We start from the raw sequence: 23,876 nt of genomic DNA on the forward strand, positions 1-23,876 counted from the left end.
GAAGAATGGAGAGGCACACACTGCAAGATGCTTGAAGTCCATTGTGAAGTTTCCACAGTCTGTGTTGATTTGGGCAGCCATGACATCTGCTGGTGTTGATCCATTGTGCTACATTAAGTCCAGGGTCAACGCAGCCATCTACCAGGAGATTTTGGAGCACTTCATGCTTCCTTTCGCAGACGAGATTTATGGGGATGCTGACTTCATTTTCCAGCAGGACTTGGCACCTGCCCACACTGTCAAAAGCACCAAAACCTGGTTCAATGACCGTGGGATTACTGTGCTTGATTGGCCAGCAAACTCGCCTGACCTGAACCCCATAGAGAATCTATGGGGCATTACCAAGAGAAAGATGAGAGACATGAGATCGAACAATGCAGAAGAGCTGAAGGCCGCTATTGCTGATAGCTGATAGCTTCCATGCCACACCACATTGAGGCAGTAATTGCTGCAAAAGGGGCCCAAACCAGGTACTGAGTACATATGCATGCTTATACTTTTCAGAGGTCTGATATTGTTCTATGTACAATCCTTTTTTTATTGATTGCATGTAATATTCTAATTTTCTGAGATTGTGGATTTGGGGTTTTCATGGGCTGTAAGCCATAATCATCACAATTATGACAAATCACGGCTTGAACTATCTTGCTTTGCATATAATGAGTCTATCTCATATAATAGTTTCACCTTTTAAGTTGCATTACTGAAATAAATTAACTTTTGCACGATATTCTAATTTTTCGAGTTTCACCTGTACTTCAAGAGTAACATTACACATCACATGAGACTACAAGAGGTCCCTACTCCTAAAGCCCCTGTACAATCAATGTTACCATGTCTGTGCTCTCTAAAGTCCCAATAAAAACAATCTGCGCTACTTGGAAAAATAAAAAAAATGATGTGTGCCATGTCTGATATTGCTCTGAGCAAGATCAATTATAAAACATCACGTGCCACATTTGATATTTCACTTGATATTTCATGTGCCACATTTGAAATTAGAGCACAGTAAAAAGTAAGATTGCATTTTAATAAGAATTAAACAAAGCTATTTAGCTAATATAAACCTGCCTAAAGAATATTGTTTCATTACTTGCTTAGGTAAGAACCTAGGCAAGAAAAACACAAACTCTGAGGACTGCACAATAAGTGCCGGTCCACGGGTTGGGGTCTACGGGGGAAAAGGCTGAAATACACACCTTATTCCTCCCCTCCACCCCCCCCATGATGAGCTGCCACTCGTCCTAAACTTCCTCATATACCATGCTGGACTGATGGTTCTGCATTGTTCGCAGTAAAATAGGAAAGGCACTGAGCAAGATTTTTTGGTCCGTTACTTTAACCCTTTTGCTGCCAGAGTTGCTTTTGCACACATTTAAAAAATTATTTTAGGCCTGAAAATTGCATAAACCCCAAAATAACTATATAGTTTCTGAAAGCAGACACCCTAGATAATAAGATAGTGGTAGATACAATTTTATATGTCTCATCATATTACCACAAAGGTCTAGGAAATGCAAAACTTTAGTAAAAAAATACACTAAAGTTAATTTTAGGGCACACAAACACAATAAATTACCCAACTTTTGGGGTAAAATTTTATTATTATACAGGATTTATATAGCGCTAACAGTTTGTGCAGCGATTTACAAACTGAAGGTAGACATTACAGTTCCAATACAATTTGGTACGAGAGGAAACAGAGGGCCCTGCTCGTTAGATCTTACAATCTAGGAGGAAGGGTTGAGTGATACAAAAGGTAATAGCTGATGGAGAAAATAAAAGGCAGTTTACTAGTTAGAAGCAGGATAGGCTTCTTTAAAGAGAAGGGTTTTCAAGGATCGTCTAAAGGTGGATAGATTTAGAGCTAGCCAGACAGATTGGGGTAAGGAGTTCCATAGGTTGGGAGAAGCTCGGGAGAAGTCCTGGAGGTGAGCCTGGGAGTAGGTGACACAGGCACTAGAGAGAAGAAGGTCTTGGGAAGATCGAAGAGAGAGATTTGGGTAATATTTTGAGACCAGGTTGGTGATGTAGCTGGGGCAGAGTTGTGGATGGCTTTATAAGTTGTTGTTAGTATTCTGAATACATAAAAGATAAGGTTGCACCAAGTAAATAGATATTCAATATGTCAAACTTTAAATTTGTGCACGCCCATGAAATGACGACAAACTTCAGTACTCTATATTTTCTATAGGCTACATGTTAAAAGCCCCCTATAGGTCATCAGTTTGGCATTACAGAGGAGGTCTCATGCTAGAAATATTGCTCACACACTGGCATACACAGTGATATGTAACGTGTATCGCAATTTCATGTGTAGGCAACCCTAAAACATGCATGTACGTTTGTACATGCATATATGTGGGAAGCCTCAAGCATTTTTTAGGGGGGATTTTATGTACTTGAGTGTAACTTTAATTTTTTACAAATTATTTTATTTATTTTTTACTTAACTTTTTTTTCATCATATAGGCGACAAAATGTCTCCTATGTGATGATTTTTAGGTGATAGGTTACCTTTATTGAGACATCCGGGGTCTAAAAGACCCCGGATGTCTCCCCTATGCTCCACTGAATGTAATGCAATGCAGAAACTGAGAGGGGGTCCCAGAAGTGAAGTTTTACATGTCGCTTCCAGGTCAACAACAAGAAGGGGAGGAAAGTGGATGTATCTGCTCAGCTCCTTCCCTCCTACCTGCTGGCACTCACTATGCCAGTCCGGATTCCATAGCTGGGCAAAGGGAGCCCAGGATACATAGCAGGGGTGCCCGTTAGCGGGGTATGAGAAAGCTCCACCAGCCTATTTTCATCGGACAGTCAGAAGTTGGCTTGTCAGATTTATACACAATCCCGGAGGCTGCAGCATGATCCATACGATGTATGGACCTGGCAGGGAAACCAGGGAACTCCAAACTGCTACCCACTGCAAGTTTTAATCCAGCCCTCAGCTAGGGTCAGTAGCCTCAAGCGACTCTTCAGGTCAGCCTACAGTCTTCATTTATGTCCAACACGCAAAATCTCAGCCATCTGGGCTCAAGCACAGGTTGAGACACTGTAAAAGTGAGAGGTAAAGGGATGGGGACCCTGATGTAAGGGAGGACTCTGCTGGAGTCTTTGTCAAAGAATCCAGGCAGGATGTCAATTCACTGCATTTTTTTATCAGCTGTATCTCAATCTTGCAAGGTTTGGTCAATTTGGTGTGTTTTTTTTATACCGTCTGCTAAAGTTTACATTTATTGTCTGTTTTATTTACACACAAATCTTATCGACTGTATGTCTTTAGAAACTCTCTCTATCCCCCATGGAAGATAGTGAATATAAATATGGAAAATAAAATGAGTTTCACAATAAAAAAAAATGTGCTGACAACGGAGGGTGAAAGTGTCATAATACAAGTGCATGAATATTTCAAATCAAAGCAGAGGCTGTATACATAATAAGCGTCTATGCAATGTAAAGGTATTGAAGACAATTGTTTTACGATATTGAAGATTGCATATATCTAGATGCCTGAAGCACACTGAAAGCTTGTAAGGACCTTGAGAGCTTTTGTAAATGACTTACATTGCTCATAAATATAATATTGTGGTTTTCTATAAATGATAGGTGCACAAATATAAAATAAAAATGAATATGGCTTAAGGCAGACCTGTGCTATCTTAATAACAGTATAACAACTTCATACCTTCAGTGATCTGAATGATGCATTGCATGACCTTTAAGCTGAGGTTTCAACCTCCCTGCCTACTGCTCCTATAATAAAGCCTGCCATACATGGCTTGAATTGCAGCCAATTCCTGCTGAACCAACTGCAATTCAAGGTGTGGGTAGCCCAGTTGGCACCACCTACCTCTACAAAAGACAATTTTTTAAGTTACATTTGTCAGAGAACCAAGGTAAAAAATGGTTGGACAGATAGTGACTGCTTCCAATTTGTATATATTTCTAATTGGATTCAGTGTTCTGGAAAAGAGATATTAAATCTGCCTCATTAGTTGCATTCAACTCAATTAAAATAAGCTCCATTTTCTTTCTAAATGGCAGCTCACAGTAGAATAGGTTGTAGAAAAGTCTGCGATCACAATGATGGTCCAGTGCTGAATGACAGGTGAGCATTCCTTCACAGTCTTAATTACCAGATTTGTCAGGGTAAGAGGCAAACACTATGGAGGCACATAGGACTAGAGTAACCCTTATACGTTACACTAACAAACACTACAAACTACTGGGAATAATACTCAAAGTACACATGCATTTTAAGGGACTTTTTAAGGGTCTGACAGGCTCAGATTCCAAGTGATACCAGTGTTACAGGTATTTTTCATTGGCAAAACACCATATAAATGCATTTTATGCTTTTAAAGATAAGGACTACAGATGTACATTGTCTAGTCTTTTTTCAGTTTCCTATCAAGAGGAAGGATAGGAATTCTTTCCATCAGACACATACCTCTCGTAATACAGGATCGGTGACGCTGTCCAAGTTCACAGAACCTTCGTACGTCAAATAATGAAAAACATTCAGTGCACGCACTGCTTCTGGGCCTCGCTGCTTGTAGCCAAATATCAGATCTATCCACTGATGTAGTTGACAAGATACAAATTCGCTCTCCAGAGCCTGAAAGGCAAATGAAACAGTGAACATAAATTAACAAGTTATCAACTAGCCATGCAGCTGAGGTATCCAGTGTCAGGTTCTAATGTTAGCATTAAACCAGTCGTAGTAGAACACCCTTGGCTATCATATTCACTTTTTTGATTCTGGTTCTCAACAAAAAGACTCAAAAAGATCATCAGCAAATGTGGGACTCTAACCTGCATCTTGTCTCATAGACTGCGGTCTCTTCCCACATGGCCAGCTCCCCCTTGTCCTTTAGGGCTACTATGAATGACACCTTAAACTGCAGTACATGCAGCCCTGGCTTGATCTACTTCTAGTCTGACAAAATAGTAAGGATAAATATGGTTTGGGAGCTCTAGGTATTGTATCTTTCCTGTGGGTCACAGTAGCTTTATGTAACTAAGAATATTTTTTCTTTCACCATAGCACATGCAACAGATAGAAGGTAGAAGTGCATATGTCTCTATATAGGACCAAACTGTCAGGGAGGGGTACAGTGGTACAACAGAGTTCAGCCGACCATAGACGGTTTGAATCTCAGCTGGTTCTGCAGGGACCGCCCTGATTTGAACCATGTATGGGCAGCCTGAATATACACAGGTTGGTTGATCGATCGATCAACTTGAGTACAATCAGACTCAAGGGTTTTACATGCAATTATTGACAGCGGCTATTATAGCCGCTAGCAGTAATCACTGTGTTTTCCCAGTAGAGACGGCTTCCCGTGGGCAGAACACAATGGCTCCCGAGCATGGATTCCCCCATCAACACTGACCATGTTGATGGGGGAATCAAGTGATTTTCTTTCATGTGGTCAGAGGAAATAAAACTGCACCATCTATGGCCAGCTTTAAACAAGTCCCAGGCTGAGGTGAGGTGCTTAGTTCAAAACAATCTTTAAGTGGTAAGCCCTGGAAAGAGCTCAGCGAGTGTCAGGTGCTCTTTCTGAAATCCTGTAAATGATGAGAATGTCCTAATTATTCTTTGGTTCTCTAGAAATTGGTTTATTCAAAAACAATAGAACAGTCATTTTCATATCTTCACATTGGCAAAAAAATGTAACACAGTCACAACACAAATATTTCTTCCATCAAAAGGAAACAGATTTGGTAGCTTCCATTTACAATAAATTAGGTGTTGTCAGCATGAGGATGCACCTTTAATGCATTCAGAGAATTTAAACCTTTTTCTTGCTCAGTTTTAAAGATTCATGTAAGCTGGGGAAAGAACTGGCTATATCTAATTATGCACATTAGCCGGCAGAGGCCTAGGTGGCTAGAGGGGATTGTTTCATAATGTTTTTCTCTAACTCAGCTATTTCAGAATTTTTATTTCCTTCAAGGCTTAGCTTCATATAGACACTAGACTGCAAGGCTGTGTGGATTTTGGAACACAGGTTAGCTGCTTTTTTTTTTAGCAGCTAAATGCACAACTGTGGGTGCACAGAACAGGTCATCTGTGTCTCTTGTCCCATACTAAACATATGGTTTTGTGGATTATGGTACACAAGAAATTAGAAAGTGTGCTGAATGACAAGATCAAACAATCTGAAAAAAAGTGGTCACCTTGGTCTTCATATCTACTCATCTCCTTAGAGGACTGATTGTAGTAGTTTTTTTATTTTTGGATTACCCTGGGTTTCTTTCTTTTTCTTTACTTTGTTTACCTTCTTCACAGAAATGGGAGTTCTTCAAAAATACTATATGTGAACACACTGCAAAATATATTCCCTTGGCTAAATATATTTAACTTGGCTAACAGTTTAAAAAGCTAAAATCAAACCTATGTTGTAGCAATTGTGCACAAAAAGATGGACGCGGTCATCCATCTTGCTAAGGATCCTTCATCTTGTATCCCTCTCCCTCTCTGTTGAGTGACAAGTGGTCTCTGTGTGTGTATGCCGAGTTCAAAAGGCATCAGGCCCCAGCTGGAGAGCTTCATGGTTATAAACCCCAATTAGCCTGGCCCCAGTATGTCTGTGAGACTCTTGCTTGGAAAGGATCGTAAAACCATAAACCAGTCCTTCACTGGGCGTCAAAGACATTCCAGCTAGCCGTAAAACAGACTCACATTTAAAATAATTTTATATTAACGTAGGAAATAATTACATAAACATAAAGCATATATTCGGCTAGCTCAAGTTGCCTGATATCTTACACCCCCTAGTTGAAGTGTACAGGAAAGCAGAAAGCATATAGTTCCAGCTGAAATAGTAAATTATGGCATGTTTAATATCTAGACGTTTAGCAGATGATTCTGCACATTAATCTACCCTTGAATAGAATGTTACATGTACCTAGGGAAGATTATTGCCCTGGCATCAACTTAGGAGGGATTTGGGTTCTAGCCTGAGTGGGGGGACTCAGGCTAGACAGCCTTTTTCTAGGAACTCAGCAGGGTGTCTCCTTGCAGCAGAGAACCAATCGCCTCATTTGGGGAGGGTGTCGTAGGCGGGGGGGCCTACGACACCCTCCCCAAATGAGGCGATTGGTTCTCTGCTGCAAGGAGACACCCTGCTGAGTTCCTAGAAAAAGGCTGTTATGCTTGGAGCAGAGAGTTGAAGTTGAAGAAATCTCCCTTTTAACATTGGAACCAACTTGGGAGATAACACCCCTTTTGCTCTGAAACTTGATCTGCTTAACCCAGGACTTTTGGCAAGTACTCTACCTCTCTAAAACTTCTTTCTGTTATCTCTTTGCTGTGTTATTGCTCTCTGTATTTATATATATATATATATATATATATATATATATATATATATATATATATATATTGGCTACATCTTTTTTTGTAAATATTTTTATTGCACCCTTTTGACCTTTTTAGTAATAAATCCTATTATCTGAAAAGTGTTGAACTGTTTCTAAAGCTCTTTAATGCAAACTAAGAATCCCTGTCTCTGAAGAGCGCTACTGTGTGTTTTAAAACCTCTATATATCTCTGCCTGTGGTGACAGTGGTATACAGACGATTATTCAAACATCATAGTGTTATTGCTAATATTGGCGAGTTTCCTCCTACTCTGTACAAAAAGGTGGTGGTGGCAGTGTGAAGGGTTAATTGCGTAATTAACCTGACCCAGTAACAATCGCTCTCAGGCTGCGACACATAGGTTTGTCTTTGTGCAGGGTGCAGGTGAGCGTGGTATTGTTACGCACGTAACAGCGCGGTTTTAGATTGGCTAGTCCTTCGGTCACGAGTTGGTGAGAAGGGCTGGGGGTCTGACGTCGCAATCGTCACATATGTGGCTTACGGCCAAAGCTAAAAATGCTAGAGGTAATAAGAAAAGAGCTTTCATTACATATAAAAATGCAGGAATGCTATTATCATTAAAACATTATAAGAATTTAACATAATATGTAAAAAAGAACTCCAGGCCGCAAAAAATTGAAAACGAATGACAAATTCCAAAAAGATAGCAGTACCAACCCCAAAATATTTTTCAAATATATTAATAGTAAAAAGGTCCGGTCCGAGCATGTAGGCCCTTTACAAAATAATCTAGGATGGGTGACTGGGGACAAAGAGAAGGCAAATTTATTAAATACCTTCTTCAGCTCTGTGTATACAAAGTAGCATGGGGGAGCTCTTGTCCGTAATGGGCATGGTATTGACACAGCTCCAGATGATCCACATTGGCTCACAACTGATATGATCCAAAAATATTTAGATAGAATAAAGGTGAATAAAGCACCTGGACCAGATGGCATACACCCACAGGTCCTTAAAGAATTGAGCTCTGTCATTTCAAAGTCAGTGTTTCTAATTTTTAGGGACTCTTTAATGACTGGCATAGTACCACTGGATTGGCGTAAGGCTAATGTGGTGCCAATATTTAAAAAGGGGTCAAAATCTTTACCAAGTAATTATAGACCTGTTAATTTAACTTCTATAGTTGGGAATATACTGGAGAGTTTAATAAAGGACCACATAGATGAGTTCTTGCTGGAAAAAAATATTTTAAGTAACAGACAGCATGGATTCATGAAAGACAGAAGTTGTCAAACAAATCTGATTTCTTTTTATGAGGAGGTGAACAAAACCTTGGACAGAGGGGTGGCGGTGGACGTGGTATACTTGGATTTTGCAAAAGCGACAGTTCCCCACACACGGCTACTGTGTAAGGTAAAGTCTACAAGCTTGGAAAAATCTGTATGTAAATGGAAAACTGGCTAAAAGATCGTATTCAGAGAGTAGTGGTTAATGATTCATACTCTGAATGGTCTAGGGTTGTCAGTGGTGTACCCCAAGGTTCAGTGTTGGGACCCTTATTTTTTAATATATTTATAAACAATATAGGGTCTGGAATTAATAATACCATTTCAGTCTTTGCAGATGACACCAAGCTGTGCAGTGGAATAAGGTCCTTACAGGATGTCTCAAATTTACAAGCCGACCTCAATGCACTGTTTAATTGGGCAACTATGTGGCAAATGAGGCTTAACGTTGATAAATGTAAGGTTATGCACTTGGGGACTAAGACCATGCATGCATCATACATACTAGGGGGAGTACAATTGGGGGAATCAATGGTGGAGAAGGATCTGGGAGATCTGGTAGATCGCAAGCTTAATAATGGCATACAATGCCAAGCTGCGTTTTCTAAAGCAAGCAAAATCCTCTCTTGTATTAAAAGAGGTATAGACTCCAGAGAGACAGATATCATATTACCCCGGTACAAATCATTAGTAAGACCTCATCTGGAATATGCAGTTCCATTTTGGGCACCAATTTACAAAAAGAATATTGGGGAACTAGAGAAAGTACAGAGAAGGGCAACTAAACTGATACAAGGCATGGAGGAGCTCAGCTATGAGGAAAGATTAGAGGACCTGAGTTTATTCTCTCTTGAGAAGAGAAGATTAAGGGGGGATATGATCAACATGTATAAATACATCAGTGGTTCATATAGTGAACTCAGTGTAGAGTTATTCACCCTGAGGTCTTCACAGAGGACAAGGGGGCACTCTTTACGTCTGGAGGAAAAGAAATTTAATCTCCAAACACGGAAAGGTATTTTCACAGTAAGAGCTGTGAAAATGTGGAATAGACTCCTTCAAGAGTTGGTTATGGCCAGCTCAGTGGATTGCTTCAAAAAAAGCCTGGATTATTTCTTGGATACAGAGAATCCTGTATAATAATAATATAACTGGATACTAACATTTATAGGTAAAGTTGATCCAGAAAATATCCGATTACCTCTCGGGGGATCAGGGAGGAATTTTTCCCCTGCAGGAACAAATTGGATCATGCTTTGCTGGATTTTTGCCTTCCTCTGGATCAACTGTGGGTGTAGGATTACAACTTTTTTTTTAATAGTTGAACTGGATGGACTTTTGTCTTTTTTTCAGCCAGACTAACTATGTAACTATGCGTCTGGGTGGATGCTGATATTAAAGTCGGGATCTCCCCAGAGCCTGGACAGAGCAAAGTGCACTCCTATGATCCAAAAAAAGAGCTTTGACCCTACTTCTCCTTTAATCTTGCAAGTTAATTGAGGATCATGACAAAATTTAGTTGCTTTGTGCTTCATTTTGGTAATTTCCTTTTTTTGTACCTTTTTTTGTGTTTTTAATATAAGTAATTGCTAAGTGTTTTGGAAATTCTGAGACCTACCAGAATGTTTTTTTCTTTTTCGTCTACCAACATACAAATTTGGGTTTAAGCAAAATGTGCTTACTCAATTTATCCAAACATAATTTTGTGACATTAGCTATGTTTTTGCCATTATGAAAAAATATTTTTCTCTCAATAATAAAGAACTAAATTCCTAGGAGAATAAATGTTTTACAGAGGTGCCTTTGCTCTATAAACACGGTGAATAAAATACCATGGACAGGAGCTGGTGCTTCAATTCCAAATAACTCATTATGTCACATGTGATACATTTTCTAAAGATTGCTTCTAGTTTAGCATCTATTAAATAGCCTCGCACACGATAAGCAGATATCCCTTTAATTTTAGCCCATACACAATTGTAATAAACTGGGCTAGTTTGTCTTTGTGTGCGTTCTATTTTTGGCTATCAGCATCAATTCAGGTCTGCAGGGATTGAGAGGCTGAGTAAGGCTGCAGATGCACATCTGTGAAAGCTTTCTCTCCACTGCTAGATTATGATTGATGAAGCTAGCATTAAGGTAATGTTATCAGGGACTACTTACTGCTCCTGTCCTCTGTGACATCACTGAGGTCAGAATGTAACCATGTTAGCATTGAACACAAGCCTTTATTAATGTTTCATGAGTAATTCAGCAGTAATCAGACTTGATTCCATGACTGAAAGAGACCAGTAAAACATTCCCCAAAGTATACATACAGTGAAATTTTTTAGATATACCCCAAGGACTTTACACAATGTAAGGGTAATAACAAAAAAGGAATTAACTGACTTCTGTGTTTTCTTATCACTGTAAATGGTCATTACAATTATTATAAATGTTATTCTAGATAAAGGATTTAGTTTGAACAATAAAGGATCAAAAGTCAAGCCAAAACCAACACTATTTTAGATAACAGTGGTTTAAATTGGCTTATGAGTTTTCTCAGTGGCTCATATGAGATGTTCCTTCAACCTCAATCAAGGGCTTGCAAAGTGGTCTCTTTCCTCCTGATGCAACTGCGCTAATGTGAATGGTCATGCTTCCCTGTTCACAGAATTGAAATGGTATAAGCTAAGGGCATATATTTGTATCTACTTTTAGGCTGGAACTTTAACTTCAAACTGTTAATAAGTTTAAAATTAGAAAATAAACTACATAAAAAATATATATATGTTAAGTATTGCAGAGGAAAATTAAAGTCATACTAAAGATTCATATTTGTTTTGTAAATAACAAACATGTCATACTTACCTGCTATATGCAATGGTTTTGCACAGAGCAGTCCCAATCCTCTTCTCGAGGCCCCGCTGTCACTTCTGGCTCCTCCCCCCTCCCTAACCTCCTCTGTGTGTCTATAAGACAAACAAAGCGCAGCTTGGCCTCATCTCCCACTGGCTGTGATTGACAGCAGCCAATAAAGAGAGAGAGAGACCCGGGAGAGTGGCAACTCTCATGCACATCACTGGATCGAGATCAGGCTCAGGTAAGTATTAGGAGGACTGCACACTGAATAGAAAGGTAAAAAAACCTTCAGCATTTATAACCACTTTAATATTATCCTAGACATCACTAAAAAATACAGTGCATTCATTTCTTACAAGCCCAACTAAAAAAAATGCAAAATCTTTCATTTACTTGTTAATGTGCAAATTATTATTATTCTGGAACTAATCTGACCAAAAAGTTTCTCTGGAATTACAAGGGTATATGCCAAGCCACTCATGTCAGCCTTAAGCTGCTCATAGATGGATGGAAATTTGGTTGTACAGTAGTTGATCAACCAATCGACTTCTGAACAACCATCCTACTGGAAAATTTCCTCTTGATCAGCACTGCAAGCTGTAGACTGCAGCTCTGATCTGTGTATTCTATCAGTGGGGAAGTCTTCCACCTGTTTAATTATTCCATTTTATTAGCATGCTTTCATGGTTAAATAATTAAATTTTTTTAGCATGTTTTCATGACACCTATGCCCCTCCTTCTTTCTTGGGACTGCCCAGCCCATTTGGGAGGGCTTAGTCTTAGTTCCACAATATATGTAGAAGAGGGCACTCATAGTTTTGTTAGCTCTGAGGAAGAAGGGACCCCCTTCAAAATGCATCAGCAGAACTTTGAGAGTCTCCCCTCTCGATGTGACTCGCACTGGTCTTGCACGTCAATGTTCCTTTGGGGATCTTATACGCTTGTTTTACTGCTTTGTTTGTGAGTATATATCTCATTTTAATAAAATCACAGTTTATTGAGGTAATGCGCATGGTTGGTGTGCTTTTCGTTTTACTTTGCAGTACTGGTCGGGCTTCCCCAGCCTTGTTAAGAGCTGCACAACCTTTGATACATTGGTGGACAAACTTCCACAAGTGGTCTATCCACCCATCCACCCTTGATCTGGGTCCCTGAGCTCCCAGCTGTCAGAATACAGACACAGCTGGAGGATTCCCCCAATCCACCTCAAATGTGTGGCTGGAGGAATGGGTCATTTATTTTTCATTCAAATCACCAGATTTCTTACTGTGAGGACCTTAACTGGACATGTCAATCTGAGGGTATCTTAATAATGCTATAAATACCATATTATAAAATAATGCTATTATAAATTACCTTTCAGTTGAACCCAGCTATGATTTTCTACAACATTAAAATGTTGTGTCCTTGCAACAATATCAAATTGTGCTAACTGTACATAACGGCCCCAAAAATCTCATTTTTGGGCATATGATAGATCACTGATTTTCCAAACAGTTTTTTCTTTTATGAAACCGCTGGTATGGATCATGAGTTGTAAGTAGTCTGTACCTCCTAATTAGCATTTTTCTACTTCCTTCAGTCGTAAGTAGGTGGTGGAATAGCCTGCCTCATCCATAGAACAGAACCAGGTAAAGATGTGCAATGAAGAACGTTAAAATACTTGAACCTATATAACCCACTTGGAAAAGTTTTTTCTTGTCTTATCAAAAAGGGAGTAATAACAGGGAAATCTTAAACTGCAGGTCCAGGCAAAAATCAACAATTCAGCTATGTGAATTCTCTGATTTTAATTATAGTGTCATCTACTTATCTAAATCTTTATTTATACTACTAAATTGGTCTATAGGCCACTTCCTGCCTAAGGGTGTCAATGCTGTAATATCACTATAGAAATATCCGCAGGCCTGCCACTTTTTCTTTCTGGTTGCAGCCAGACTGGACTGATGTTGCCTCTTCCCTTAGCGGCTCAGTGTTATCACTGCTGAAGAGGCAGTATCAGACACTTGACTTATGCCACTTACAGGTCTACCTCAATTTAGTGTAGCACTCTCTGAGCATTCAGCTTTATTATCTGCAGCAAGGAGTGACGAGAATTGCAGTTAGAATTGATGATCCTGGCATTGCCTATGCACATCCAAAGTTACTGTTAGGAACTAGAAGAGAGCAGTCACATAATGTGCAATGCTCTCTATTTAATGTTGTTTACATTAAGGTTCAATTGGGGTTGATAACTGTTTTAAGGTATAAAGGTGAAAGTAAACAGTGAATTGTAAATCCAAAGTGTATGATCTTAGTAGTTAGAGGTGAATTAGAAAGTAGCCAAGACTAGACAGACACTCACAATAATATCAGTGCAGACAGACAAAAAAAAGCACTTACCATTCGGTTGATCCGAACAAAATCTTCAGGATTTTTTGCCCAGGGTGGCAGATCTACATCGTTAACAACAGTACTGTCATCTCTTACACCAAAGTTATAAGCATTGCTGTTGACAAACATCTCCGGTAGGTAGTAGAACTCTGGAATTAGTTCCTGCATGTAGAAAATACAGCATTTAGGCCAACAAAATAAATAAATAATAACAAAAAAAACTGTAAAACCCATAGAAGGTGCTTTAGGAAAGCATTTTGTGGGCCAAAAAAATAATTTATGAAAAGCATTTTTAAAAAATCTTATACATTTTAGTCACACTTGTGGTGATATTTTGACACATGCTTCTACCTGCCAAGACTATTACCATTACCAGGGGGTTACAATGCATGTTACAATTATTACACTGCAGATAATGCAGCAGAAGGATGGAGATGTCATGAAGGGTTTTAGCAGAGCATAAGACTATTGTAAGGACACCCATCCTAGATTCTTGTTCTTGATGAAGATAAATCAATGAACTAATCTTACTGGTTTAAACCGCACTACATTTACATTTTTCAAGAAACAAAATATTGGCTAATCCTGAAAAAAGTATTTTCAAGAATGGTTCCACTTTTTCAATGTCAATGCATACCCTAACTAAAAACCTTCTAGCAACAGTTGGAGTAATTACATTTTGCTTCCATAATCTTAGTACAGTGTATTAAATTTACAGAAGACAACTTCCAAAAATATTAATCTAGTCTGCAGTGTAACATGACCAAAATAATGTTCCTGCACTGGAAACTGGAGATAACATCTGCTCAATTAAAAGCTGCATTGAAATCTTAGCAATGTGCTACTCTGAAACACAACACAACTAAAAATGTATGGATTTTTTTTTGTGAAAAAAAATTTGAGGGTATTTTGGAAATTAGGTATGAATGGCGGCTCACACCACAAGCTTTAGTTTTGTATATCAAGATTTGGCAAATTACAGTCAACTGGTTACCGAATGGTAAAAGGAATTGGGTGACGGACAGGACCAGACATCTATGTCCCAGGGCAGTGACACCAACTTACAAACAAATAATTTTTAAATGTATATTTTTTCTTTTTTTAATATGATATTAATATTAAATTAGTAAACTAGCAAAGTTTTTGTCATAATTACAAAGTTAGTAAGCTAGCAAAGTTTTTTGGCGTAGTTAATAAGGACTGAACAGAATTTATTGAAAAGCAAACATATTCTTTAGAAGTTTATGGAGTTAAAAAACAAGCCTTTGATCTGCTCAATTTACTAAGCTATAACAATTGTTTTTGACCATTATTTTTGGTAGTTAGGGCATCAAGAGCTTTAATAATATTCACATGGCTGAAAATAAACATCACCATTAAAAAATAAACCATGCAATGCCAAAATAAAAAGGCCCATAACCATTTTGAAAGTGGATACGAAAATCCTGTCCAATATCCTTGCATACAGATTGAAATCGTACCTAATAAAGTTGATCCATTGAGGGTAGGAATGAGCTCAGGTGTGTTTAATTCCTAGTCTGAACCTGCATGAGCTTTCCTACCGGAAAGCTGTCACTGCACACTGCCAATCATACGCGGTCAAGGCATTTTCCTATTCCGCAGCTGCACGCATACATGTCTCTTGTATACAGTATGTGCGATTGCAAGGTGGAGAATGCCTTGGTCTTTTATTATTGCCAGTGTGCAGTGATAGCTTCATGGCGGGATAGCATATGTGGTTTTGGACTAGTATCCAAACACGCCTAAACTCATCCATGATTGGGACCATGTGGGCTTTATACCTCAGAGAGAATCCTGGGATAATTCAGAGGACATTCGCCATCATTTATTAGTTGAAAGCTAACAAACTCCTGTGCCTAATTGTACCAGCAGATGCTGAAAAAGCATTCAATAGCATAGGATAGGTTTTTAAGGATCAAGTTTTACAGCAATTAGGCCTGGGTGAGAATATACGTCAGTGAGTTTGGGCACTATAAAGCTGTCCAGCAGCAAGGGTCAAGGTTAACAACACTGTTATCCCTGTTGCTGAATAAAAATGAGATAAGACAAGAATGCCTTCTCCCTACCATGATATTTGGGCTTTTATTGGAAACATTACTGCATAAATTCAGAAACAACACAGATATCACAGGGGACCACATAGGCATGATGCATCTTAAATCCTTAGCTTTTGCAGATGACATCCTGTTTTCCATAACCAGGCCCAGATCCCCCTGCCAAATATTTTGGCTGAACTCTCTAGATTTCAGGAACTCTCTAATTTTAAGCTCATTCTGAGTAAATCAAAAATTCTACTTATTGATCTATCACAGTGATATAGCTTGATTACCCTCAGCCTTCCCTTTCTCTTAGCAGCACTCTATCATCTATTTTGGCATTCGATTCACTAACGATTTTCACATACATAATTTCCCAACACTCTTACAAGTGGTGCAAATATTTTTTTTTCCCCAAAAAGTTTCTTCAGACCTTGTATGGAAAACAGAAAGTCAGAATAGCCTTCTCCATTCTGAGAAGAACTAAAACCATGGTTGGGCTAGGCCTGTTGATATCCAATTCTATTATAAGCCAACTTTACTGATGTGAATAGTGAACTGGAAATCAGAAGTCAGGAATGAACAATGAGTCCTCCTAGATAAGATGAAGGCTGGACATAATTTGACTCATGCCCCTTGGAGTTGTAATCAATACAGGGGACTGTCCACTTCTATGTCCCCAATAACTCATGCAACGCTATGAATATGGGATACAGTAGGAAGCTTGTGGGAGTGAGGATCAAGGTAAATAAATCAGCATAACTCTCGTCCCGCTACGCAAAATAGGTAGTTAACCCTTGCAGTAAGGAAGGAACCCACTGCACAGGTAATTTTTTTCCCCTGGAGTTTTGCCTCAAATATGAGATGTTAATGAATGGATTTAAATATACTTGGAAGTTTTCATTTTTATTGAAACTTTCAAAAAGGTTCTGGGGAAAAGAGGTCTCTAATTATACCTTGCAAGTTTATCTAACAGATATCAGCAAAGACAGCAAACATTCACCTCTTAAATATGTCATATAAAAGTTATGCTAAAAACATAGGGGGTAATTTACTAAGTCTGGAGAGTGCAAAATCTGGTACAACTGCAAATAAACCAATCAGCTTCCAGGTTTATTGCCAAAAATGTGATAAGCTGAAGCTGGAAGCTGATTGGCTACTATGCACCGCTGCACAAGATTCTGAGTGCACCAGTTTTAGTACATCTACCCTATAGGCTTCATATTTGAGACATGGAGCCTTCATATTTGGCAATAAAATGTTGAATAAATGGTAGGCAACCTTTGTAAATCCGATCCAAAATTGTTACTGCTTTATTAAAACCTGAAAATACATTTGGTGGGAAACTGTACTGCATTGGAGAAAATCTCAAAACACATTTGTAATTTACAGGCTTGTGACAGGCCTGAGCTGTTGAAAAATTAAAGAGATTTTCAGGAATGTCTCGACGTGATAAAAGGCGACTATTAACGCTATCAAAACTGTATACCTCCTGAATCAAAACTGACATTTCATTTTAATACATTCCGCTAGAAAAGCTTACTGTTTTTATGGCTACTCTATGAAATGAAAGCCTGAAGGAGGTGTTTTTCACTCTCCTATCACTATCACTGAGAGTTTTATGGCTTCCATATTTCTTCTCAGCAAAAGTTGATCCCTGGGCATCTATTAAGTTGGAATGAGCCTCACTACGGGTCAGTAAGTCAGTCCACATCATCTCCATTACCTGTATTAATTTACACTATGTCACCTTAACGATGTCTTGTCACAACAACCCTTTCACACAACAACAAATTATACCCAGAAAGTCATAAAACAATTTTGAGAGGCTTAAGGGTCAGATTAGTGTTCAACAGTAGGTTTTTTAGATGTCAGCTGTCATAGGGAAGGTTGGGAAGGGGCAGAGCTAGGAAAAGCCATCAGACAGCAGAATGAGCGAAGGTTGTTTCCGGGTGACTTGTTTCCTGATACGTCATTCCACGTTCTATACATTATTCTTCCTACATATTTTTTCATTACCAATAAAAGACCATAACAACATGAAAATATTTGTTACTTATTAAATATTATTCTAATTATATTGGAGAATCAAAGCAGATATAAACCCAAAAACAAAAATACAATAAATTGCAGCTTACCAGTCCTGAGATGCGTAGGCTGCATTAGAATCTTTTCTCCTTTTATTGTCACCTGTTGATATGGCCAGTAACACATTTCCTGTCCTAGGATGGCAAAGCTCCCTCAACTGTACTGTAGTCAGCTAGGACACAATAGGCTGCTCCCTGATTTGGCCTATAACCCCGAAACACCTTCTGATATCCATCACATAAAGAACGGTAGGGATTGTAGTTCACATTAGTTAAGAATCCTGATAATAATTGGTGCATATGCCACTTAATTGCACAGGAAGTTACAAAGGAATTACAATGAAATTCTGGCAGGAGATATTTTTCTGTACTTGCAGAAAAAGTTCTTAGAAAAAGGAAAGCAAATACAGACACCACAACTAAGGAATGGTAAGCAGCAATATACTACACATTATATTGTTCTTGGTTTCTTTCTTTGGAAATTTTTTAGCGATCATATTAGAAACACTGCACCTTTTAAAGTTTCTATTTTTTATGTAAGTGCAGTAACCAAATTTTCTCATATATCTATGCTCTGCCTTATTGGTATGATTGTAACCCTTGTGCCTTCCTGTCCATGTGTATAGACAGCTTTGTCAGTAGAGTTTTACAGAGGGTGGGCGTGTGCCCAAGCAGTATCTTCTGTGGGCAATTCTGCTAACACAGTCTATGTAATCAATACAGCTTGTCCAGGTGCCATGTCCTCATGCTACTAGAAATAATTTACTAAATCATTCTTTAGCATTCAACACAGATGTAGGTGAACAAAAACATAAGAACAGAGAGGGCGCAAACGCCTAGCACATTACCTTTAAACACTTGATTACAGGAATTAAGAGACAAATATTACACTCACAAGCCAAGTGAGCTAAAAGCATGTAAATGCGTAAGCACACAATGTAGACCGCTCTCCACCTCCAAATGGAGACAAGATGGTAATAATGTCTTTCAAAGGCCCTTGTCCTGAAGAAGGGGATAGGGTCCCCGAAATGCATCAGTAATTATTACCATATTGTCTCCATTTGAAGTGGACAGTGGTCTACATGGCATGCTTATGCATTTACATACTTTTAACTCACTTGGCTTGTGAGTATATTTGTCTCTTAATTCCTGTAATAAAGTGTTTAAAGGCAATGCGGTAGGTGTTTGCGTCCTCTTTGTTTTTATGTTTTTTTACAGTGGCTGATTATCCCGGTCTGGAGGGCTGCACCGCCATTTCTTTCTAGTCCTGGTTGCGAAAGTTTAACGTGACATTTGGCATATATATACAGTTGTGTTCAAAATAATAGCAGTCAGACATCACTAACCTGGTCAATCACTGTTTTTGGTAAAAATATTTCTACATGGCCAATTTACTAGCAGGTGTGGTAGAGTAATAGAAATCCAATAGACCCAACAGTCATGACATGCATGCTGCTGATTCTGTGTAATTGAATCACTAATTGAAAGGGGCATGTTCAAAATAATAGCAGTGTGGAGTTCTATTACTGAGGTCATTCATTCTTTGAAAAACAGGTGACAATTATTGCCCTGATTTAAGGCAGCAAATGTTGTACATGCTGGTTACAGTGCATTTTTCTCTGAAATTCTGAGGAAAATGGGTTGTTCCAGACATTGTTCAGAAGAACAGCGTACCTTGATTAAAAAGTTGATTGGAGGGGGGAAAACATATAAATAAGTGCAGAAAATTATAGGCTGCTCAGCTAAAATGATCGCAAATGCTTTAAAATGGCAACCAAAACCTGAAAGACGTGGAGAAAAGCGAAAAACTACCATTCGAATGGATAGAAGAATAGCCAAAATGGCAAGGACTCAGCCAACAATCAGCTCCAGGAAGATCAAAGAAGGTCTAAAGATATCTGTGAGTACTGTTACAATTAGAAGACGCCTATGTGAAGCCAAGCTATCTGCAAGAAGTCCCCACAAAGTTACACTGTTGAAAAAAAGACATGTGCTGAAGAGGTTACAATTTGCCAAAGAGCACATTGACTGGCCTAAAGAGAAATGGCGTAACATTTTGTGGACTGATGAAAGTAAGATTGTTCTTTTTGGGTCTAGTGGCCGGAGACAGTTTGTCAGACGACCCCCAAACACTGAATTCAAGCCACAGTACACTGTGAAGACAGTGAAGCATGGTTGTGCAAGCATCATGATATGGGGATGTTTCTCATACTACGGTGTTGGGCCTATTTATCGCAGACCAGGGATCATGGATCAGTTTGAATACATCAGAATACTTGAAGAGGTCATGCTGCCTTATGCTGAAGAGGAAATGCCCTTGAAATGGGTGTTCCAACAAGACAACGACCCCAAACACACCAGTAAACGTGGAACATCTTGGTTCCAGACCAACAAGATTGACGTTATGGAGTGGCCAGCCCAATCCCCGGATCTTAATCCAATAGAAAACTTGTGGGGTGACATAAAAAATGCAGTTTCTGTGGCAAAACCAAGAAATAGAGAAGAACTGTGGAATGTAGTCCAATCATCCTGGGCTGGAATACCTGTTCACAGGTGCCAGAAGTTGGTTGACTGCATGCAACACAGATGTACAGCAGTTCTCAGAAACAGTGCTTATACAACTAAATATTAATTAAGTGATTCAAAGGAAAGCAAAATCTTCAAACATGTTTCAATTTATATAGTGAATGTTTGAGTTTGTAAAGAAGAATACAAACACTGCTATTTTTTTGAACAGTCTAATATTCACTTTTCTTCAATTGTTAGAGGAACAACACAAATTTGATATATTTTTCTTCATGTTTTGATTTGGAATAGAATGTGTAGTGTTCCCAATGCATTGGTGTGTATGGAAATAAAAGCTATTAGAAGGATTTTGAGTTTTATTCACTTTTTTCAACACACTGCTATTATTTTGAACACAACTGTATATATATATATATATATATATGAAGTGGGGTCATCCATAGTGACAGTGAAGGAGCTATGATTACATTCACGGCCAGCTGGTATTAACCTGAAATAGGAGATTTGCCATAAGACTGCTTAGTCAGAAAAATCAATCACCCTTCTGAACTTTCAAAGAACAGAAAATGTGATATGATTTATACACAGTGCAAAATAATCTTATGGCTTAATTTACATTGGGATACAAGCAGAAGAATATCTAGCACCAAGTGTTGTAGGGACATGTTCTATAGAAAACAATAGGTCTACAAAACTGCTGGCCCCCACTGATCCAATTGGGTCAGTACTGCACTAAAGCACCCACAAACTGCTGCATAAAAAAAGACCTTCTGGCAATAATCACTCTAGTCAGAAAGGCACTCCATGCAGAATTATGCAGAATTTTTGCTTCTTATTAACATGAGGGAGCAATCACTAAAAATATTACAGCCATTCCACAAGACGCACCTCTGTGTTCTCAACAGCTGCTACAGCTGTCATCCTGAATGGGTCTGCAATAAGTCAGCACAGTCATTTAAGACTGGGATGCCTTACAACCAATAACTAAACAACAGTGTGATGTCTTTTCTCCTTAATGACATCAGCAATAGATAAGAAAACCTCTGGAGACAAATGAAGATACTAAGCTGTACAGTACTGCTACCTTAGCCATGGCAATCTCTAATGTGTCTTTACACCAGTGCTGGGAGCAGCCAAGTTATTGAGTGCCATAAAACAACACTAACCAGGATAACTCCACTTCCAATCATGGTAGAAAGGAATATGGAACATGCTACACCAACAGAACTGAACCTCATTGCACATGCTCAGCTGACCATTGGTGCAGGGCTCTGAAAATGTCCCAGCCTCCTGTTATAACTGGTTGTTACAGGCCAAGAGCCAGCTTGACTATTTACATGCCTATTAGACATGATCAGTGTAGTAGCCCCTGAAGATTGATGCAATGTGTACAAAATGGAGTTTATATTACAATTTCTAATGGTCAACCCCAAAACATTCTATTAATAAAATAAATTATCTGCCTGAAAAGCCTCCTTAAGATTTTAGGCAGCAGACTTTACAATATACACACTATGACCACAGAATGTACTTTTATGGTCATGGAAGAGAGGCAATAACTAAGATTCTCTATCAAGTTCACAGTGCTTTGTGTTGGCTGGATTAATCTAATGTGCGTTGTTGCATAATATCCCCGGGCAAGTTAAGCAAAAAGCCGAGGCTGAGGAGAAAAAGCCCACATTTTAAATGGATCTTGTCATTAATGCTTTATTAATTGCCCCAGGCCATGCAAGCTCGGTGTCGGGTAAGCCGTTACAATATGACACTTTAAGGTCAAATCCAATTCCTGCTGTGTTTTATAGAGTAGACCAAATATTGAGTTAACAGCGGGAAGGCAAAATTTATTGTATTTCTCCTCTTACCTCTGTTGCACAAACATTTGATCTAAATTAAAGCAGAAATTTTAATAGAAGCAGAAAACCTTCAGTACTCAAGATCAAACAAACATCAATTGTTTTAAACAGCTACAATAATTCTTGCAGGATTGTTAGTCTGATTCCAAAATTATTCGCCACACAGATGTTCAATTTTGGAACAACTTCCCGGGCAATCACTTTATAGGGTTAAATAAACGGACGCATTAATTAACGACAGCAATATGGTAACATATTTACAATGTGCCAGGCAAAATACACAGGATAATTACAGTGGCATTGACAACTATCACACAAGTATGATAGGATTATTTAAAAACAATAAGCTTAAGTCTTTAAGGTTTTTTCTGGTGAGGGCCATGGACAGGATACTGGGGGGATGTAGCACCAATGTGCCATTTTATTTCTTTACTTCATTTGCAAATTTTACAAACTGTATGAAGTACAAATAACAGTCACAATTTGGTTTTAAGGCTTCTGGGTGACAGGACTATATAGTCTACTGGTAAACATGTAAAGCATGTGCTCCCCCAAAAAATTTAGGTTTTGAAGGTTTACAAGTAGGAATTCTGTAATATGAGTTTCGTCAAGAGGGGTGAAGCCTAAGTTACTATTTTAAGGCTGCATATAGAAAAAAATCAAATTTTTAAACACTATACTTACAGAAATTTAAACTAAACCCTCCAATTAAAGTAGAATTATAGAAAAATACAAACAATAGGGATGAGCTGAGTGATATTGCTAGAATTTTCTCAAAATTAGCCTCAAATTACACCATGTTGGTTGTTTAGTAGAAATTTTCTTGAAAAACAAAAATGACACGGCTTCACTTTAAAAGCCTTATGATCACCAAGTCAGTGGTAACACAAGGAATGGCTTTGTATATTAAAAAAGTCATATTACTGATAATCCATCTATAGGCCAGACTTTTTAAAAATGGCTTGAACTTCCAAGTGGTTAAAAGAAGCTCATGGCTGCATCTAAAAATTTTCACCATTTCATGGGTGATTGCAATTTTAAGGTTTGACATATATGGTATCTATTTACTTGACGCAATTCCATCTTTTACCAAAAACATAGAAAATTGACGGCAGAAAAAGACTGAGTGGTCCACCAATTTTATTTAGTTTTTTTTTTCGTTAGCTTTTTTGTCTGAGTATAGATCTATGTTTGTCCCAACCATGTTTGAAGCTATTTACTGTTGACTGGCTCACTACCTCTGCTGAAAGTTTATTCCAAGCATCAACTACTCTTTCAGTAAAATACTTTCTTAGATTAGTTTTGAACTTTCCTCCAGTTAGTTTGAGGTCATGTCTCCGTGTTCTTGATTTTGGTTTCCTATTGAAAATCTTGCCCTCCTGAACCTTTTTCCCTTCTTTCCTCCAGACTGTACATATTAAAGTTCCTGAAGTCGCTCTTGATAAGCTACACCTCCTGTTTCCTTAAATCTTCTATATGCTGATTTTTTTATTCTTTAATATCCTACTTATCTCTTTA

At 38.4% G+C, this 23,876-nt stretch overlaps 1 protein-coding gene across 6 annotated transcripts in view; it reads right to left on the reverse strand.

The window, feature by feature from the left end:
- NBEA (neurobeachin) overlaps nt 1–23,876 on the reverse strand; it is an 881,324-nt gene that overhangs the window by 72,353 nt on the left and 785,095 nt on the right. For all 6 annotated transcript variants that reach the window (XM_089690860.1, XM_089690861.1, XM_089690859.1 and 3 more), the window contains 2 exons: nt 13,845–13,997; nt 4,451–4,618 (listed from right to left, as the gene is read on the reverse strand). In XM_089690860.1, coding sequence (XP_089546986.1) covers nt 4,451–4,618; nt 13,845–13,997 — 321 coding nt within the window. The remainder of the gene's footprint in view (nt 1–4,450; nt 4,619–13,844; nt 13,998–23,876) is intronic.

This window comes from Staurois parvus, unplaced genomic scaffold, assembly GCF_062004578.1.
Source record: "Staurois parvus isolate SC_StPar_1 unplaced genomic scaffold, SC_StPar_1.0 ptg000544l, whole genome shotgun sequence".
NCBI classification, from domain to species: domain Eukaryota; kingdom Metazoa; phylum Chordata; class Amphibia; order Anura; family Ranidae; genus Staurois; species Staurois parvus.